Source organism: Pangasianodon hypophthalmus, chromosome 30, assembly GCF_027358585.1.
Source record: "Pangasianodon hypophthalmus isolate fPanHyp1 chromosome 30, fPanHyp1.pri, whole genome shotgun sequence".
Lineage (NCBI taxonomy): Eukaryota > Metazoa > Chordata > Actinopteri > Siluriformes > Pangasiidae > Pangasianodon > Pangasianodon hypophthalmus.
In genome coordinates, this window is record NC_069739.1 from 2996147 (window position 1) to 3015680 (window position 19534).

At 42.2% G+C, this 19534-nt stretch overlaps 3 protein-coding genes across 8 annotated transcripts in view; 1 reads left to right on the plus strand and 2 right to left on the minus strand.

The window, feature by feature from the left end:
• itsn2a (intersectin 2a) overlaps positions 1-4240 on the minus strand; it is a 43236-nt gene extending 38996 nt beyond the window's left edge. For all 4 annotated transcript variants that reach the window (XM_053231908.1, XM_026917483.3, XM_053231907.1 and 1 more), the window contains exon 1: positions 4102-4240. The gene's annotated coding sequence lies outside the window, so the exon portion shown is untranslated. The remainder of the gene's footprint in view (positions 1-4101) is intronic.
• Positions 4241-4337: 97 nt separating this feature from the next.
• LOC113529143 (protein eva-1 homolog C) overlaps positions 4338-19534 on the plus strand; it is a 66007-nt gene continuing 50810 nt past the window's right edge. The window contains exon 1 of one of the 3 annotated variants that reach the window (XM_034301989.2): positions 4338-4438. In XM_034301989.2, the coding sequence (XP_034157880.2) occupies positions 4408-4438 (31 nt within the window). In that variant the 5' untranslated portion in view covers positions 4338-4407. Of the gene's footprint in view, positions 4439-15478; positions 15675-19534 lie in introns of those variants that run through there. The other 2 variants (XM_034301987.2, XM_034301988.2) reach the window with 2 other exon arrangements.
• mrpl19 (mitochondrial ribosomal protein L19) lies at positions 8922-13009 on the minus strand. Its single transcript, XM_026917486.3, has 6 exons — positions 12886-13009; positions 11179-11302; positions 10289-10407; positions 10070-10204; positions 9421-9602; positions 8922-9313 (listed from the first exon to the last, which is right to left on the minus strand). The coding sequence occupies exons 1-6, from the start codon at positions 12953-12955 to the stop codon at positions 9092-9094; spliced, it is 852 nt and encodes a 283-aa protein (XP_026773287.1). The 5' UTR covers positions 12956-13009; the 3' UTR covers positions 8922-9091.

Sequence of the window (19534 nt, forward strand, 5' to 3'; positions counted from 1 at the left end):
GTGGAGTGTAGTATAGCACAGTACAGTGTTCTGTACTATGATACACTGTACTACACTATACTTTAATATATTACACTGCACTGTACTACACTGTACTACAGTACAGTGTAATGTATTGTCGTGTTGTTGAATGTAGTATATCACAGTGTAGTGTGGTGTAGTGAAGTATAGCAGTACTAAACACTACAGTACAATGTAATGTATTGCATTATAGTGTAGTTCAGAACAGTGCGCATTATTTAGCCCCCCCCCCTCCCCACCCCCGTACTAATGTACATATAATTTCAGCTCCTCGTTGCAGCAGTGTGTTGTTTATCCTCACTCTCTTCCCCGCTGTGTATCAGGACGTTAATGGAGAACCACAGTGATGCAACCTGCTGTGTTTAACTGCACAACTGCTTTTCTGGCTCAGCTGTTTACTGAACAACACTATTCAGAACATAGACTATTCCGCTGTAGAACACAGAGACCATTCTAGAACTCAGACACCATTCCCAAGAAGAGAATTCTAGAGCACAGAAACCATACACGAACACAGAGACCATTCCAGAACATAGAGATCATCAGTTCTAGAACAGTTTGGTGCTGTAGAGTAGCTCAGGTGCGAGCACCTGCTGTAAAATCCACCACAATCCACCGGAGTATCGGATAAACTGACGTCACCATGCAAAATATTTTCTGTATTTTAAAAATACAGGCCCGTCTCTGCAAACAGCTGATCACACAAACACCCCTCCCACACACACACATACACACACATATATACACCAGCAGCTGTTCCTTCCAGCAAGTTAGTGTAATTATTCAATATGTGATGATAGCAACCAGCAGCGTGGGAAAAGCAGGCAGCAGTGCTGTTAAGCAAGGAGAAGAGGCTCGTCAGCCTATCTCACCTGTTCACACACACACACACGCACACACACACACACCTGTCCGTTTACACAGCCGTAGAAGTAAAACTGCAATGACTGCTTCAGTTCCAACGATGTCCAGTCACGATCCTATTCTTTACCACCATCTACACCCACATCCAACTGAGACTGTGTGTGGGTGTGTGTGTTTGTGTGGGTGTGTGGGTGTGTGTGCTGGATATAAACAATGGGGTTTACCTACAGATCCCACCGTTAGTCTTATATAACGTTTATTATTATTCAAGACTAAAATATATAGGTTTCTTTGAATAACATTTAATACATTTGTGATTTCAACACACAAATCACCAGTCAAGTAGTGAATATTGTGGAAGCACTGTTGCTTGGCAACTGAAGTATAGCTGAAGTATAAGCTAGCTAATCACTGAGGCTAACAATGTAACTAGCCAGCATCTAGCGATTGAGTCAATGTAAAGTGATTGTGGAATTTGGACACACCAGTCAGGATGATGATAATGATAAACTCCTTAGATTATGTATGATTATGAGTTTGTGTAATTACGCTGTAATTACAGTTAGCATCCAACTCTAAACAAACTTCTGTGGGTTCTGTCTTATTGAGAAACATCAACATCGTGTCCTGACTTGTAAGCTGTCAGAAAAGCTGTGAGTATCATATCAGTGGAATTTCACAAACAATTTAAATTTGAATGTAGCAGTTAGGACAATGTTTTCACATCAGCCTGAATAAACTTTGAAGGACTATTCATAAGCAACAGCATTGTTTTCACCCCGGTGTGTTTCCGAGGCATCTCCTCTATACAAACCAGGTCGATCTACTTGTTTCTGTCAACGTTATACAGAGTTCACTGGCCTGTTTTGAATTACAGGTGTGCAAAGGCGCCTGGATGGCAGTCTGAGCGAAGAACAGAGCACAAGTGGGAGAAGTGGGAGCGTTCCTAACACACAGAGTCTCGCGTTTCAGTAAAAAATAAGGGCTCTGAGAGGATACGGTTGCAGGACGTGGTGCTTTCACTTGCAGAACCCGTTTGGTGATGTGATTACAAACAAGACCATGTAGGTCACGGTGTGGTGTTCAGGTAAAGTGGACACCTAACTCCATGAGTGCTACGGTGTTTAAAGGATGCCTTTTGAGATGTTAGTGAGATGTTGATGCATCTTTTCCAGGATGACTATTGTTGTTGTATACAAGACATCAAACTAAATATGGACATATATCTTTTTATTCATTCATTCATTTTCCTTCTGCTTTTCCTACTGGGGCAACAAAGGTCTTTCCAGACTTCTCTATCCCCAGCCACAGGTTCCAGCTCTTCTAGTAGGATCCGCAGATGATCCCAAGCCAATTGGTCCTGGATCTGCCCCCACGGTCCCCGTCCTATTGGATGTTCTTGATACAGCTCCAACCAAGGAGCATCCAAACCACCTTATCAATTTAGAGGAGTAGTTGATCTACTCTGAGGATCTCCCAGATTGTCAAGCTCCTCACTCATGGAGAGTAAGTCTACCAAGGCTGTGGAGGAACTGCTTTTCCGTAACCTTATTCTTTTGTTCACTACCCACAGTTTGTCACCACAGGTGAAGGATATGGATGTAGAGCGGTAAGCACAGAGCTTCATCCTTAGACTGAGCTCCTGCTTCACCACCACAAACACCCAGTCCATTTGTCAATCTGTTTTTTTCCATCATTCGAGAATAAAATCCAAATCTAATCACACAGACCATTAACAATGGCTTTTTATAGGCTGATTTAATTCAGACCAGTCTGGCCTGGGAATGGACATTCATAGACATCATCTGGCCAGTTGGTGCTCATGTCTGTGTCACTGATTATTAAATCTTCTTCTTCTGGCAGTTTTACCTTTGGTTCCTACCCAAATGCATTTAGAGAAAGAATTGCTACCCTCTGAACGATAGTTTTATAACAACAGGCATGTGACAACCTGCTCTCGATCTTCATCAGGTACCGTCTCAGAAGTAAAAGGTACCAGACTGCACTTTTGATTACATGTTTTGATGAAGGTTCTTTCACTTTCAAAAATAATTTAAAGTATATAATTTGACTTTAAGGATCACTGATGTCCTTTTAAAGCTTTATTCTAAAAGCTAGTACCATTGATGGTATCAGAAAGTACAGTCTGGTACCTTTATTTCTGAAAGTGAAGGTTACTGATGTCCACATCATGTCCTTCTTTCCTTCTTGTCATAGACATAGCTTTTGAGGGTAAGTGTTAGCTACATCAGATCAGCTGTTCATTTCATTATATACTTTAAATGATCACATCACACTCTCAGAGAGAGTCCTTTTCCCAGTCGCTGGTGTGGTACCTTTACTGTGTATCTTACCTGGGAAGGTGCATGTGGTATAACTTTAAGGTCCTTATGGCCCAATTATGTACCTTGAACTCTGAACTCTTCCAGGTGAAATATATGAAGGTGAGTCACAAGAAAACCTTATTTCTTATTATTGTTTATTAGAATAGATGTTACAAAAGTGTAGCGTTTTTCTACGTAATGTCCATTTCCTTCAACACAAGTGCTGAACTAACGAACGTCCAGATTGTTTTAGAACGTGTGCAGCCACATCTGACTCAACCTCTTACATACTAATGGTACAAAAGATGGTAAATATGGATTTAAACCTTTTAAAAAGAAAAAAAAAAGTGTTTAAGGTGTATAATTATTAAGATTTTACATGCACCTTTGTACTAAAGGTGGAAAAAGAAGCGTATACTTTGTGGTACTACCTGAACAACAAGGTGAAGCAGCTTTATGTCTGAGAGTGTACACACTCAGGAGTGCCTGATGAAAATCTAGAGCAGGTTGTCACATGCCTCCTGGTTTGGGAGCTTTATTTCTGAGAGATACTGCATGTAGATCATGATGGAGATCTAGAAAACCTCCCTGTTGGTATGTAAGAACGCTTCTTCTGTTCTCTTTCTCTGTTCGCTATAATGTTGTTCCAGACCCGTTGTGTGTCTTTATCCCTGCAGATGAACATCACCTCGTCATTAATATCCGAACTCCACCACACACACCTGATCCGGATCCGCTTGTGTTTTACTCGGAACTCCCGCAGGAAGGCGGATCCGGCTTACATCACTTCACTCTTCTCACTACAGGAAAGCACGCTTAGCGTTTCTAATGCACAGCTTTAATGCATGAGCATCGATCGCGCGTGCACCTTCATAACGGTCCGGTTGCTTACCGTGCACGTCGCGAGGACTCCGGACTCTGGAGGATCGCTCCGTTCCTGACCTGACCGGGTGAATGGCGGGGATTTATTCTCTCTCTCTCTCTCTCTCTCTCTCTCTCTCTCTCTCTCTCTGTATCCAGGTATCCAGGTTGCGGAGGAGCGCTTATTAAACGCAGCCAGCGACCGACCGACCGACCGACGGAGCGCTCGAGCTGTCCGTGAGACGGGTGACGTCACGGAAACGGCGCGCCGGCCGGGGCGGGGATTTTCGAGAGCGCGCGCGCGCGTGTGCGTAAGACGACCCACATTGTCGGACAGATGTGCGCGCGCGCACCGGGAAGCGTTCACGGTGAGTGCCACACATCCAAACCCGAAAAGAATTTTGGTCTAAATCGTCCTTGAATTGCATTTAAAAAAAATAAAATAAAATCCCGTAATGCATGACTCGAAAATGTTTTTTATTAGATCGTATGTCTGAAAAATATTTAAGAATAAAAAAATATAAATCATTAAAGGAAAAATCCACCATGAACGACTTACTAATATTAATATTAATCTTTATAATTAACGTGATCTTCAGTTCGGAATTTTAGTTCCTAAATTACCCACAATGCCATTCTACATTGTGATGGTGCAGTGCCTTTGCTTCAGCTCTGCGTAAAGAAAGCGATGCAGCGGCGCTTTAGTGTGTTGAGATCTCTCACCTCCTCATCTCTACACTCTGTTCAAACAGAACATCTTCCAAAGCTTCAGTGTTTGTTCTAATGCTCTCATCATCAAGCTCATCTCACCATCAAGCTCATCTCACCATCACGCACATCTCACCATCACGCACATCTCACCATCACGCACATCTCACCATCACACTCATATCGCCATCACACTCATCTCCTCATCATGCTTATCTCACAATCCCGCTCATCTCACCATCACGCTCATCTCCTCATCACGCTCCTCACCATCACGCTGATCTCACCATCCCGCTCATCTCACCATCGCGCCACGCTCATCTCACCATCCCGCTCATCTCACCATCCCGCTCATCTCACCATCATCTTATCTCACCATCCCACTCATCTCACCATCATCTTATCTCACCATCCCACCATCACACTCATCTCACCATCCCGCTCATCTCACCATCACGCTCATCTCACCATCCCACCATCCCGCTCATCTCACCATCCCGCTCATCTCACCATCCCACTCATCTCACCATCATCTTATCTCACCATCCCACCATCACACTCATCTCACCATCACGCACATCTCACTATCGCCCTCATCTCACCATCACACTCATATCGCCATCACACTCATCTCCTCATCATGCTTATCTCACAATCCCGCTCATCTCACCATCACGCTCATCTCCTCATCACGCTCCTCACCATCACGCTGATCTCACCATCCCACTCATCTCACCATCGCGCCACGCTGATCTCACCATCACGCTCATCTCACCATCATCTTATCTCACCATCCCACTCATCTCACCATCATCTTATCTCACCATCCCGCTCATCTCACCATCATCTTATCTCACCATCCCACTCATCTCACCATCATCTTATCTCACCATCCCACCATCACGCTCATCTCACCATCCCGCTCATCTCACCATCATCTTATCTCACCATCCCACCATCACGCTCATCTCACCATCCCGCTCATCTCACCATCCCGCTCATCTCACCATCACGCTCATCTCACCATCAGCTCATCTCACCATCATCTTATCTCACCATCCCACCATCATCTTATCTCACCATCCCGCTCATCTCACCATCATCTTATCTCACCATCCCACCATCACACTCATCTCACCATCCCGCTCATCTCACCATCAGCTCATCTCACCATCATCTTATCTCACCATCCCACCATCACGCTCATCTCACCATCAGCTCATCTCACCATCATCTTATCTCACCATCCCACCATCACGCTCATCTCACCATCCCGCTCATCTCACCATCCCGCTCATCTCACCATCACGCTCATCTCACCATCAGCTCATCTCACCATCATCTTATCTCACCATCCCACCATCACGCTCATCTCACCATCCCGCTCATCTCACCATCATCTTATCTCACCATCCCACTCATCTCACCATCATCTTATCTCACCATCCCACCATCACGCTCATCTCACCATCGCACTCATCTCACCATCATCTTATCTCACCATCCCACCATCACGCTCATCTCACCATCCCGCTCATCTCACCATCATCTTATCTCACCATCCCACCATCACGCTCATCTCACCATCCCGCTCATCTCACCATCACGCTCATCTCACCATCAGCTCATCTCACCATCATCTTATCTCACCATCCCACCATCATCTTATCTCACCATCCCGCTCATCTCACCATCATCTTATCTCACCATCCCACTCATCTCACCATCATCTTATCTCACCATCCCACCATCACGCTCATCTCACCATCCCGCTCATCTCACCATCATCTTATCTCACCATCCCACTCATCTCACCATCATCTTATCTCACCATCCCACCATCACGCTCATCTCACCATCGCACTCATCTCACCATCATCTTATCTCACCATCCCACCATCACGCTCATCTCACCATCCCGCTCATCTCACCATCATCTTATCTCACCATCACGCTCATCTCACCATCATCTTATCTCACAATCCCACCATCACGCTCATCTCACCATCATCTTATCTCACCATCCCACTCATCTCACCATCATCTTATCTCACCATCCCACCATCCCGCTCATCTCACCATTATCTTATCTCACCATCCCACTCATCTCACCATCATCTTATCTCACCATGCCACCATCCCGCTCATCTCACCATCATCTTATCTCACCATCCCACCATCACGCTCATCTCACCATCACGCTCATCTCACCATCCCGCTCATCTCACCATCATCTTATCTCACCATCCCACCATCACGCTCATCTCACCATCATCTTATCTCACCATCCCACTCATCTCACCATCATCTTATCTCACCATCCCACCATCACGCTCATCTCACCATCCCACTCATCTCACCATCCCACTCATCTCACCATCATCTTATCTCACCATCCCACCATCACGCTCATCTCACCATCCCGCTCATCTCACCATCATCTTATCTCACCATCACGCTCATCTCACCATCAGCTCATCTCACCATCATCTTATCTCACCATCCCGCTCATCTCACCATCATCTTATCTCACCATCCCACTCATCTCACCATCATCTTATCTCACCATCCCACCATCACGCTCATCTCACCATCCCGCTCATCTCACCATCATCTTATCTCACCATCCCACTCATCTCACCATCATCTTATCTCACCATCCCACCATCATCTTATCTCACCATCCCGCTCATCTCACCATCATCTTATCTCACCATCCCACCATCACACTCATCTAACCATCATCTTATCTCACCATCACGCTCATCTCACCATCATGTTCATTTCATAAACCACTAACTAGCCGATCGAGTCGAGTCTCTGCCGTAACTCGATGTCGCATAGCTGCACTGCATTCTGGGACTTTATAAACTTCTATGGATACAGTTATTATAGTAATTATTTAGTTATGAGAATTGAATGCGTTTACATTTACACCACATTGTTTATTTACGAATACAAACAAAAAAGAAGAAAAGTTAAGCTGTCATTCCTAATATTCAAATATAAGAGTATATGTACAGATTAAAGTGGTTCCTAGATGCAAAAAAAAAAAGAAGTTTATGCACCCACTGGTGTAAGGGTATTGTTCAGAAAGAGAACAGGATTTGTTCCAGGCAACTAAAAACCTGAAAACCTCATTGGGGCATTAAATGAGACAAGCATATTTAATATTTTCTTTGAGAAAGAATGTAACTGCTGTAATTAAGTGGTGAGTATAGGAACTCTAATTAGTAACAGAGAGTTAAAGGAGTGTTTGATGCCCCCTGTGGTCAGAGTCAGGAACTGCAACACAGGAATCATGGTACCTCAAAGATCAGAGACGCCCAAATCAACCACTGCACATTTATATCACATTTTATATCACACTCAGGGGAAATGATGATGGAGTCGGTAATTAGCAAACGAATCAGTCAGATCAGGCGTGTTAAATCAGAGCAGATGCAAATTTGTGCAGCGTTTGAGTCCAGAAACTTGAGACTAGAATCCTATTTTGTCTAGAGAACCATGTTTACGCTGAAGGTCATCTTATGTTTTACTGTGTTTTGTGTTTTATTTAAAAGAGCACTCGCTTTCAGCCTTAAAGGCACTCGATCAGAATCTGAAGTTCGCTTTTTACAAATTTGATGCTAATCAAGCAAGCATAAATATAAATATAAAATAGCAGAATCTCTATTTAGAATAGGACATAGAACAAAAAGAAAGTCATTTATATTACCACTTAAATAACCTCTTACGTAAAATTCCAGTCAAACATTAAGCCACGCCCCCTGCCCAAGTAAAACCAAACCATGTGTTGAAAACGAATGGGACTTGCGTCAAAATGGCGCCGAGACTGTGCTTAGCGCCGCGAAACCATTTGAGGTGATGTGAGTGTGTGAGGAGTCAGACATGCCGATTACGCGACACCAAGCTTCCTGTATGCGTTAGCTTTATAGAAGCATTAGCTTCTTTACTTGAAAAATACAACATTTTTCGATTGTGTTAAAAATTCTGATTAATATTAACACACCAAGCTTCACTTTCACATCTTAGTCATGATAATGATAACATTCTTGTTATTTCTCCTCAAGCCCAGTGCATTATGGGAATGTCTGCAGCAACAAATCTACAAAAATTCTACGCCTTTTTAAAAAGCTACAATTAATGACACAAATCCATTTTTATTCACTTTACACATACAAGCAAACAAACAAATAAACAATCGAACACAGCTTTATGAATCGTGACGTCCGTGCTGTATGAGTCCGCTTTAGGATTGTTCACCCTAAACACATCACATCCCCCAGGATGGAGGCAGGAGACTGGTGCGTTCACTTTCTAAGCTCCGCCTGCACTTCCTGGTAGATCTTCTCCTCCAGTGAGGAAGTGTCGTACTCCTTCAGCATGTCGTACTGCCTCCACGGCTCCGCCCACTTCTGAGCGTGCTCCATCTGCTCCGGGGTCAGGCAGAGGTCAAAGCGTATTCCCTGGATGTTGAACTTGGGACGCTCCCAGCGCTTGGACCACGGACGCGGCTTCATCTTCACCTTCAGCTGCACGAAATGAGAGAGAGAGAGAGAGAAAGAGAGAGAGAGGAGTGTAAACTCACAGAGAAAGAACATCAGAGTAAAATGGTTTCATGATCTGTCCTCATGCCCACCTCGTTGACGGGGACCTCCTGCGTGGGCGACAGGTGAACGGGCTTCATGTCGAAGGCGAAGGTGCTGTATTCAGGCAGAGCGTCTCTCAGGTACATCAGGTTATCGTCCAGTCTCTTCTCCAGCTTCAGCACCTCGATGCTCTTCATGCGAGGATTGTACAGCTCGTAGCAGATCTCCACTCCTACACACACACACATACACACACACACACAACACATCACACATCACATGCTGCCAAGACCAACGGCCCTGAAGAGGGAGAGTGTAGCTTTTAACGTCATCTTGGATGATCTACCAAAAGTACTGGAGAACAACTTCACATCACAAAAAGGGCGGAGCTTTTTTAAATTAGGTAGCTTGCAAATTAACTTGGCTCCTGGTTTTGCTTGCACACTGAAATAAATGAATGTTTGCTAGCACGGTTTTGCGAAAATATTACGTTGTCTAAACAGTTTGTCAAACTGTAATCAGAAAAGCTAGTGATTAAATTTGTACCACTCAGATTTTGAAAATGTGAAAATCTAACCTAGTGAATAAAAAAAACCTTTAACTTTAAACTTTAACTTGAACGAAAAACAAAGCCGCACTTGACTCGCGTCGTGACTCAGATATTTAACACACATCATCTCCCTCTGATGAGGAGCTCACCTTGTCCGTCGATGATGTTCCTGAGGATGAAGGTGGCGCCGAGTCCTTTACCCGAGCGCTGGATGCAGATTCCCACGAAGCGGTTGGTGTTGTTGGCGGCGTGCGGGTCTGACATGGTGACGGACAAAATGCTTCCTGAAGACAAACAGGTTACGATCAGACACTGCTCATCAACCACTCAGGAAAGCAGTGAAGAGGATCGGTTGAAATGCTTCTTACCCACGTAGAACTCGGGGATATTCAGCACTTTGCGTCTCTGGATCATGTCTTTGCGCTCGAGGAAGAATTTCAGTGGGTTTGTGCGCTGGCGAGGGGGAATAAACTCGGGACTGACAAACCTGCATCAAGACACAGTCTCGGATTTACTCTTACAGACACTTACTCCAGTTTTATCACCAAAAAGACATTTTATTAAAGACATCTAAGAAACCAACAGCGTGAATCGCATTTTTCAGCAGTTTGTCTCTTAACAGATCCCCAGGATAAACACCTCCAGCTTATAGACGACATAAAGTACTGGATGTGATAAGGTAACATATTACTGTTCACACTCTATTGAAGAGATAGCATGATACCTCTTTTTCTTTTCTGATAACGATACTGAAACCCTGAGCATCAGCCGATATCGATACTCCTCTCATTTTCTTTAAAACCTACTAAGCTTTAAACTGATTTTTTCCAACCAAAGCACTTCAAAAATAAAATTTAATAAAAAAATACACAGCTAATAACACAACCTACACATAAATCATTTATTTTGCAAATTAAATGAATATAATAAGACATAAAGTGGAAATACAATAAAAATCAACCAATACAATCAAGTCTCTTTATATGTCAACAAAAAAATGTACTAATCCAGTTCCAGTCTGTTACATTCGTTACAGGATCGGCTCGCATTCATTCTTTTTTTCTCCGATATCTGAACCACCATTTTTCTGCTGCCGTCAGCCTGATACCAGTCCTGGGTATCGGATCAGAGCCATCTCTACTTTACAGTTTGAAAACTTTTTGGAAAGATATAAGCCTGAAACCCAGCAGAAAACCCGCAGAAGTAAGTCACAGTGTTTCAGGACAGAGAATTTATTTCTCAGGAGAAACGTTCTCACCGTCGCACCGCTTCTTCAGGCCTCGATTTATCCACAATCACCGGTTTGGCTGGAGGAGTGAATTTGGGCGGCTCATGGCTCGAACCCGCAGCCTGCAACCGCACCGAGAACGTTGAGAACATGCCTTTAGGAAAAGAACAAACAGATGATTAGGATACAACGACGACACGTTCTCGTAATAAAACTGTACAATGTACTTTATGATACAGCAGTTAGTTCCGGTTCACTGATCCGATTGGTCGAGCTGCGTTCCAAGAGTTCTTATATTTCCTGTAACCGCACTTTCACTTCTAGCAACAGTCCCACTGAAACAGTTACTACAGTAGAGATAGCTTCATCATCAGCAGACTTTTGACTTAAAATATAAAAGCTCGTCCGATGACGATGTACAGGATGAAGAGAAGCAAATTTCACCAGAAGCACCTTTAACACGAATGTCATTATTAATACGAGTTAGATAGCCAGCTATCCGACGAGCTATAAAGTGAGTGTGGATTCTTCAGGATCTATTTCAAGTAGCGGAGCAAAAATAAACAGAACGTTTGGCCATATTGTGTTCGAAATGTCACTCACTCGATATGAAATTCTTGCTTACAGAACCGGCGCGTAAAAGAAATCTCGTACTCGCAATCATGCAGTTATACTGAATATCGGCACGGCTGTGATTTCCTGCAGCCTCGTGTGCTGATGTTCAGTAAAACCTCTCTCCTGCTCGTGTGCTGATGTTCAGTAAAACCGCTCTCCTGCTCTGGTCATGTTCAGTAAAACCGCTCTCCTGCTCGTGTGCTGATGTTCAGTAAAACCGCTCTCCTGCTCGTGTGCTGATGTTCAGTAAAACCGCTCTCCTGCTCGTGTGCTGATGTTCAGTAAAACCGCTCTCCTGCTCGTGTGCTGATGTTCAGTAAAACCGCTCTCCTGCTCGTGTGCTGATGTTCAGTAAAACCGCTCTCCTGCTCGTGTGCTGATGTTCAGTAAAACCGCTCTCCTGCTCGTGTGCTGATGTTCAGTAAAACCGCTCTCCTGCTCGTGCACTGATGCTCAATTCCACTCAAGCTTCCTTTCTCAGTAAGCTTTACTGGCTAGATCAGGTCTCCGTACATGTTAAGCACAATTACATATAGCTGCTTTAATCTGATTTAATTAGAAATGTTTATAAATTTTAATATAAATGTGACATTCAAAAATATGCATTTTTAAATTATCATTTATTATATTATAATTTAATAATATTATATTATTAAATTATATATTTAAATTTATAAATTGTACATATATGTGTTTAAAATATGTTATTGTAAATATCATACTCTAAATAAAAATAAATGATTTAAATATAATGTTCAAATATAATGCTGAATAGATAGATAGATAGATAGATAAATCTTTTTTAAATATTAATTACACTCAGCCCTGTTTGTTTAAGCTCAGATTCACACACAACGTGTTTATGAAGGGTGCCAATAAATTCCTTCAGCTCTCCTCTCTTTTTCTTCTAACACAACGCGCAGCTGCATAATTAAAGAGATCAATATTTATAATCAAAATAAATAAAAGCAAAATAATAATGCCTTTTAAGCCCAAGTTCACTTTATGTTAAATCCAGTCACATCTGCGCGCGCATTCATTTCACTGTAATATTTACACACAAAATATTATTCACTATATTTTACACGTTCTCATAAAGAAATAATGCTTTAAAGGACATACGTTCATTCTGAAATGGCACATTTCGTATTAATCGTATCAGCGCTCCTGCCCTCTGTGTGCGCGCCGCCATGTTTAATCACGTGTCGAATACGGAAGCTGCAAAAGGACAAACGGCGTTCTAAAGAAAAGCGTTGCGGTTTGTTTGTTTTTTGTTTTTTGTTTGTTTTTCTCACACGGATTTTTACGCACCTATGCCTTTAAATCATTTAAATTACATGGAGTGATAACTATTTTGATATTCCTATTTTGTAAAGTGCAATAAACATGTGTTTGCTCTGGATATATGAATATATCATATGATATAAAATCTATCCGGGTTATATCTTTTTAATGTGGAAAAATGCTGAGTGCAGTAATGCGGGTTGTCCACAAGGTGTCGCCCGAGTCTAATATTTACACGGTTATCCTACAGTTTTGCTAGTAATACAAGATCATGCTAACTACAATTCGCTCAGTTGGCAGTTTACTCTGCAGTAAACTACGCCACATTATTGCTATAATGTATAAAATAATAAATAATAGGGGTATAAATTTATAAACCATGGTCTTGCCTGGTGAAGCTACCAGAGGAAATGAGTGTGCTCACTGTATTAGCTACCACAGCACTAGCTATATGGTTATTATGCTTTCTATTTTGATCACAACAAATAAATGTAAACTTCCATTGACACTAAACACGAAAACATTATGAAATATGTTATACTGAATGACTTTATTACTCTCTTAATATGCTTTTTTTTCTCCTGTGAAGATATTCATAGGACAAGTGAAATGACATCATATTTATGTTAAAGGAAATACATACATTAAAGGAAATCTCCAGCCTGAAACTCAGTAAATATGTTTAAACTGAAATGTGTTAGTCTGTGCTAGCTCGATGAATGGTGCTGATTCATTGTTGTCACTCATTGTGTGCTGTTCTAATGTCAGAGGGGGGACATTGTGATTGCTAGCACAGTTACAATGACGTTAAACATGAGACTGAGGTGGTGTTAGCTCCTAAAATAGAGCAAGAGCTTTGTTTCTCACTCACTGTTTTCCAGGCCCCTTGAGGTCCCTCATCCACTCAGGGGCCCTGGATCGTCATTTTCACCATTACCCCTGAGTTGTAACGCCTCTGAACAAGCCCTAGTGCACTGCGAGAGGATAAGGTTTTTCTTATTTGCTTCTCAGTCTGAATACTGCAGTCCCCATCACTGTGTGTGACAGCGTGTATTCTTCATGTCTGATTATACAGTACAATGAAGATCCTCTAACAATAGACCTGCGATTAAAGAAAATTACTACCTTCTGTTTACATCATCAATCAGCTTGACCTAATTAAGAGTTTTTTTTCTCTACATTAGCATGTTTCGTTTATGTTTTGCCATTGCCACTACCATATTTGTAGCTGTTTCACGTCATACTATGCCGTCCTCCTATTGGTGGATTTTAGATCAGCGTTGTAGCAGAGCTCACACTCTGAGTTTTGAATCAAGAATTTCGCATCCTGTCAGAATTTTGTTGGCCATCTTTGGTTGGTTGGCTCTTGTTTGGTTGTTGAGACAAGGGTTGTCCCTTGTCTTGTTGATGGCCCTTTGTTGGCCATCTTTGGTTTGTTGGCACTAAATCGGCTGCTGGGAAGGTGATGGAGAGCGCCACTTTATGTGTTCTAAGACCACACACTTCTACAGCCTGAATACTACGCACTAAAAGTATGTACTCTTTTTGTGAGGAAAAAGTACATACTACTGATTGTGTAGCAAAAGAGTATGTAAGTACTGGGACATGTAATGTAACGTCATGTAAAGGAAGAGAACGTTGTTGCCTAGTTACGCACACTGTCACCGTAAACAAACTCCTCGCTGCATTTCATCTTTTCTTCATTCATTATTCCTTATATAATTTATACTATTTAATTTAATTTACCATTCCCTTGATTGATTTTTCCACACTTCATTTACACCTCTCTAAAATGCGTCCTTGAATTCGGGTGAAGCAAACCATCACGAAGCTCCTCCTCCTCCTTCCTCGTGCAAGGAGTTGTGGGTAATATTAGCTGAAAAAATGGCCGTGGATCCAGACTTCAAAAATCTACCAGAAGTAGTAGACCATACGAGTACCTCATTTCAACATACTACGATTTGGTACACACTATCCCTGTATCTCAATTCGCCTACTATCCGTCCTAAATAGTATCCGAGATTAGAATTAGTGTGTTCCAAATCGCAGTATATTGAAAGGAGTATCCCAAAGGTACCCCGATTGGTCTACTATTCTATACTAGATCTGTGGAACTAGGCAGCAAGGTTCTCTTCCGCTACATGACATGTTCGTATGTCCCAGTCCTTACATACTCTTTCGCTACCCACTCAAATATATGTACTTTTTTCTTCACAAATTGGAATTGAGTCACATTCTAATGCGTAATTCTAATCTCGGATACTATTTAGTTCAATCCAACAGCTGAACTTTTGGTTTAACTCCGCCCAGGTAGGAGGAGCTGGGTCAGGTCCGACTCCACCCCCTCCAGGGTAATTGGAAGTTTGTAGTCCTTCCCACTGGGATACTTTGCGGAGTTTAGGACCTTGAAGAAGCACCCTCTATCTCCCCTGCGCGCGCACACACACACACACATACACACAGAGTGCTCGGCAGCTTTCCGCCCTGAAGCCCCCGATGCTGCGCTCAGAGCTCCGAGGTCTGCGCCTCTCCAAGCATGTTCCTCCCGGATGTGGCCCCTCAGTGCGCGCTCCTGCTCGGGTTCACCTGCCTGGCCGCTTTCGCTCACACCTCCCCGCAGTTCTCAGGTGAGGAAGCGGGGTTTATTTTTCTTTCTCTCCTCTCCTCCTCTCTCCTCTCCTCTCCTTCATCACCTGCGTTTCTGCGCAGCGTTTTATTCTGAACTCCTGGCGCGTTAAACTGCTTGTGAAACTGTGCCACACTGCCAGCAGTAACATCTCTCATCTGTTACTGTAATGGAGATGCTGAAGTTTATGTGCTGTAACTGTAAGAGTTTTTTTTTTTTTTTTTTAGAAGTTTAAAGAGCAGAGAGTGGAAACGCAGGTACCAGCCAGCACTTCTGCTTGGCACTGGGGTGGGTGGCACCATCAAGGGAGCAGGCTGTCTACCTTTATTAGGTGTCTGTTACCTGGCAAGGTGCATGAGCTTCTAGAGTAAAGCTTTCCAGGTTCTTCAGATCTAAATGACTTTTAAAGGCATAAACAGATTCACACACAAGATATGTGTAAGATATGTCCTTTTTGCAAGATCACAATGCAAGATATGTCCTTTTTGAAGCTACAACAAAAAGTACAGCTGGGGTTGTTTGGTTTGGTCCTGAAGAACCTGCTGTCCTGCACATGTCCTGAGCACACCTGAGGCACTAATGAGCTCATTAACTCAGGTGAATCAGGTGTGTGAGAGCACAGTGCAGGATACTGGGTTCTCCAGGACCAGAGGGTTGGGAACCTGTGGCGTTAACTAACAAACTACCAAACATGCATCTTTAAAGTTAAAATAGTGTTCTGCTTGATCAGGAGCGGAAAGAGAAAGAAAGAGTCATTTTCAGACCTTGATGATGGAGCAGCTATAATATGGACTATAATGGACTATAATATTGCTCTTTGTCTAACACACAAATTAAAGGTTATTTATTAGCTCATGCGCTCAGTCAAGTGTGTTTGGCATGCAAATGTGCAGGACAAGTATGCTCTGTGATCAGGATTGAGAAACGTTCCACTTACATGACCGCTTAAACCTCTTGTTAATTAGTTCTTGATTACGGTCAGGTGTGTTAGAGCAGGAAGAATGGCACAGCACGGGAGGAAATAGAAAGGAAACCGGATTGGGAAATGCAGATCAGACCTATGGATGTCCATGTGGCTGATTTTACAGGCAAAAATCACAAATTGTAAATTAATTATTTGGTCCTGAGTTGAGGTTGATGGTCTTAGCAGCACTGCGACCAAAGACAATTGATGACTGATAGTTCTTCAGGGTGAGAAATTTATTTTTGATTAAATTCTAACAAGACAGCTTTCAAACATGGTAGTGCCAAAACATAAACACAACATGCTAATGGACGGAAAAATATCCTTGTTACCTCAAGGACGTGTTTATACAAACCTGTTTTCTTCACCGTGTTGATTTGATGATGTAAACAGAACGTAGTTATTGTCTTTAAATTAGAAGCTCTTTGTCGTATAATCTGACATGGAGAAAAGACGAACACATGCTATCAGTAGAATTCTGTGAAGATTTCATCACGTTCATCTCTTACAGTGTGATTAGTATTAATCTTAAAAAGACAGCTGAAATCACGCAGTGTAAAACCGGCTTCAGGGCAGGAAAATTGTCAGATTATGTTAGACACCACACAGACAGGATCAAAGACATCCTGAGAATGAATGCTGTTAAAGGAGTAGTCTGAGGAAAAATGAATAATAATGAAAATAACATGGATCTGAGCGCTGCTGCTGTAATCATAAAGACATATTACAATCTGCTCATACTGAAAATCCTGTAAACACACTCGGTGCTGTTTGTCTTCACTTTTCTACACCTGTATACTGTAACGATTTCTAATCCCACTATCGGCTGTCACACAAAAGAGGACGGTTTCTTTTTCCAGTCAGAGTTTCTTCCTCGTGTCGTCTCGGGAACGCTGTCGTGGCCTCTGGCGTGCTCATTAGGGATCTAAAGCTACATCCGGATTTCTGTAAAGCTGCTTCGTGACAATGTCAATTGTTAAAATGGCTATAGAAATGGAATTGAATAGAAATAATGTAGATAACAATTGAACAACAGAAATGGTATATTGTTAGTGATGTATTGAGTGTGAAAGCAGCCGTTCTGGTCTGCATCGTTAGTTAAGCAATAAAGTGTTAAAGAGGCTCAGAGTCGGCTGTAAAGAGTCTTAATGGACGTGTGGATTAGCGAATACGGCTGGGATTTAATGAGAGGGTGTGTGCGATGCCCTCATTGACTCCTCTGTCTGTGTGTGTGTGTGTGTGTGTGTGTGTGTGTGTGTGTGTGTGTGTGTGTGTGTGTGTGTGTGTGTGTGTGTCTCACTGATCTTTTGAGTTTTGAAATGTTACCATCTTTACCCATTTAAGTCAAGAATGAGAACAGTTCCTGGGAATTTTAGCAATCTGACCCAAATGTGGGAAGGGATTTTAGCAATCTGACCCAAATGTAGGGTCAAAGTGAAACATGCATTATTTTTTTGTGGTAACATCAGACAACGTTTTTTTTTTTTTTTTTTACCTAACTGTCAGTATTCGGTTCTTTTTTCAACTACACATCACATCTCTGATTCTAAACAAGTGAACCTAGAACCTGAATACAGTAACAAAAGATTTGCTCATTTTTCTACAAGCGACACTTAATATAGATGTTTCTCCTGATCATCTTTCAGCACAATTAGGCTCTGGTTTGCCTTGTTAGCTGATAGCAATAAACTTTAAATTTGGCTAAACTTTTGAAAAGATGGCTGTGTTTAGCTAAGTTAGCTAATTAGCAATGATCTCCTGTGCTAAGTTATCTGTTACCACATAGCTGGAAGTTTGTTCTGAATTTTGTCAGGAGGTTTATGCTGGTTAGCTTAGTTAGCTAGTTGGCTAGTAATTACCTCCTATGAGAACTTTAAGCAAACTGCTAGCACTTAGCTAGAATGTAAAATCACCATTAGCTTGGAATAACCTTCTGTGGTATCTTTTAGCTAAGTGATAGCACTTAACTGTTTTTTTTTTTTTTTATGTTTGTTGTACTGATTTTTGTCAGGTTAGCTAAGTAAAGTAGCTAGTTACCTGTTTTCACATAACAAGTTTGTTCAGAGTTGTTGTTTTTTTCCCCAGAAGGATGTTCTGGTAAGCTAAGTAAACTAGTTAACTCTCAAAAACCTACTGTGGTAGGTAAGCAAATAGTTAACATTTAACTGGAATGTTAATTCATCTTTTGTTAGGATGAGGGTTTGGTATGCTAGTCTAGCTAGTCAGGTAACAATAACCTCCTGTTTTGACTTTAAGTTAACTGGAAACTGCTGGTACTGAAAGCAGGTCTGGGACAAGTCGCAGACTTCTACAGGAATGTTCTCTTGGGCCCTTGTGGTTTCATCTTTACACACAGTGTGGCAAGAACAATCTCCATAAAAAGCTATTTTTTAACACACTTGGAATTGAGAAAAAGCTTCTGTGGTATTTTGGTGGTCTCCAACCAGCGTGATGTGTTACTTTTCTGGCACCAGAACACTGGACATAAAGATTTTAAGATTAAGATTAAGTGTACTTGCCTTTAGCTGCATCATGTTAACATAAAATGTTATGTTATGTTATGTCATGTACTGTCTGCCTGTACTGACCATTTCTTACGTCATTTAGTTAGAATTTTGTCTTCTGTGCTAAGTGAAGGTTTGCTTCCACGTCAGAGTGAGTTGCTTTCACGTGTCAGCCCGAGGCGGTCCAAACCGGACACCATTCCCTCAAGATAAGAGATGTCTGCTTGATTGACAGGTGCTCGCACAGGGTTGCCGATGGAGACGTAACATCTGTCACTGAGAGACCAGATCTAACCGTAGCCCAGAGCTGTGTGTGTGTGTGTGTGTGTGTGTGTGTGTGTGTGTGTGTGTGTGTGTGGTATTGGCCAACAGTATCAGTCTTTTTTTGGTGAA

Excerpts from the sequence above, each read along its gene's own strand:
- mrpl19 (XM_026917486.3), bottom strand. The coding sequence starts at position 12,955 with ATGGCGGCGCGCACACAGAGGGCAGGAGCGCTGATACGATTAATACGA. Across the intron at positions 9,603-10,069 it reads GAACATCATCGACGGACAAG|GAGTGGAGATCTGCTACGAG; the intron begins GTGAGCTCCTCA and ends GTGTGTGTGTAG. Across the intron at positions 9,314-9,420 it reads AGGAGGTCCCCGTCAACGAG|CTGAAGGTGAAGATGAAGCC; the intron begins GTGGGCATGAGG and ends CATTTCGTGCAG.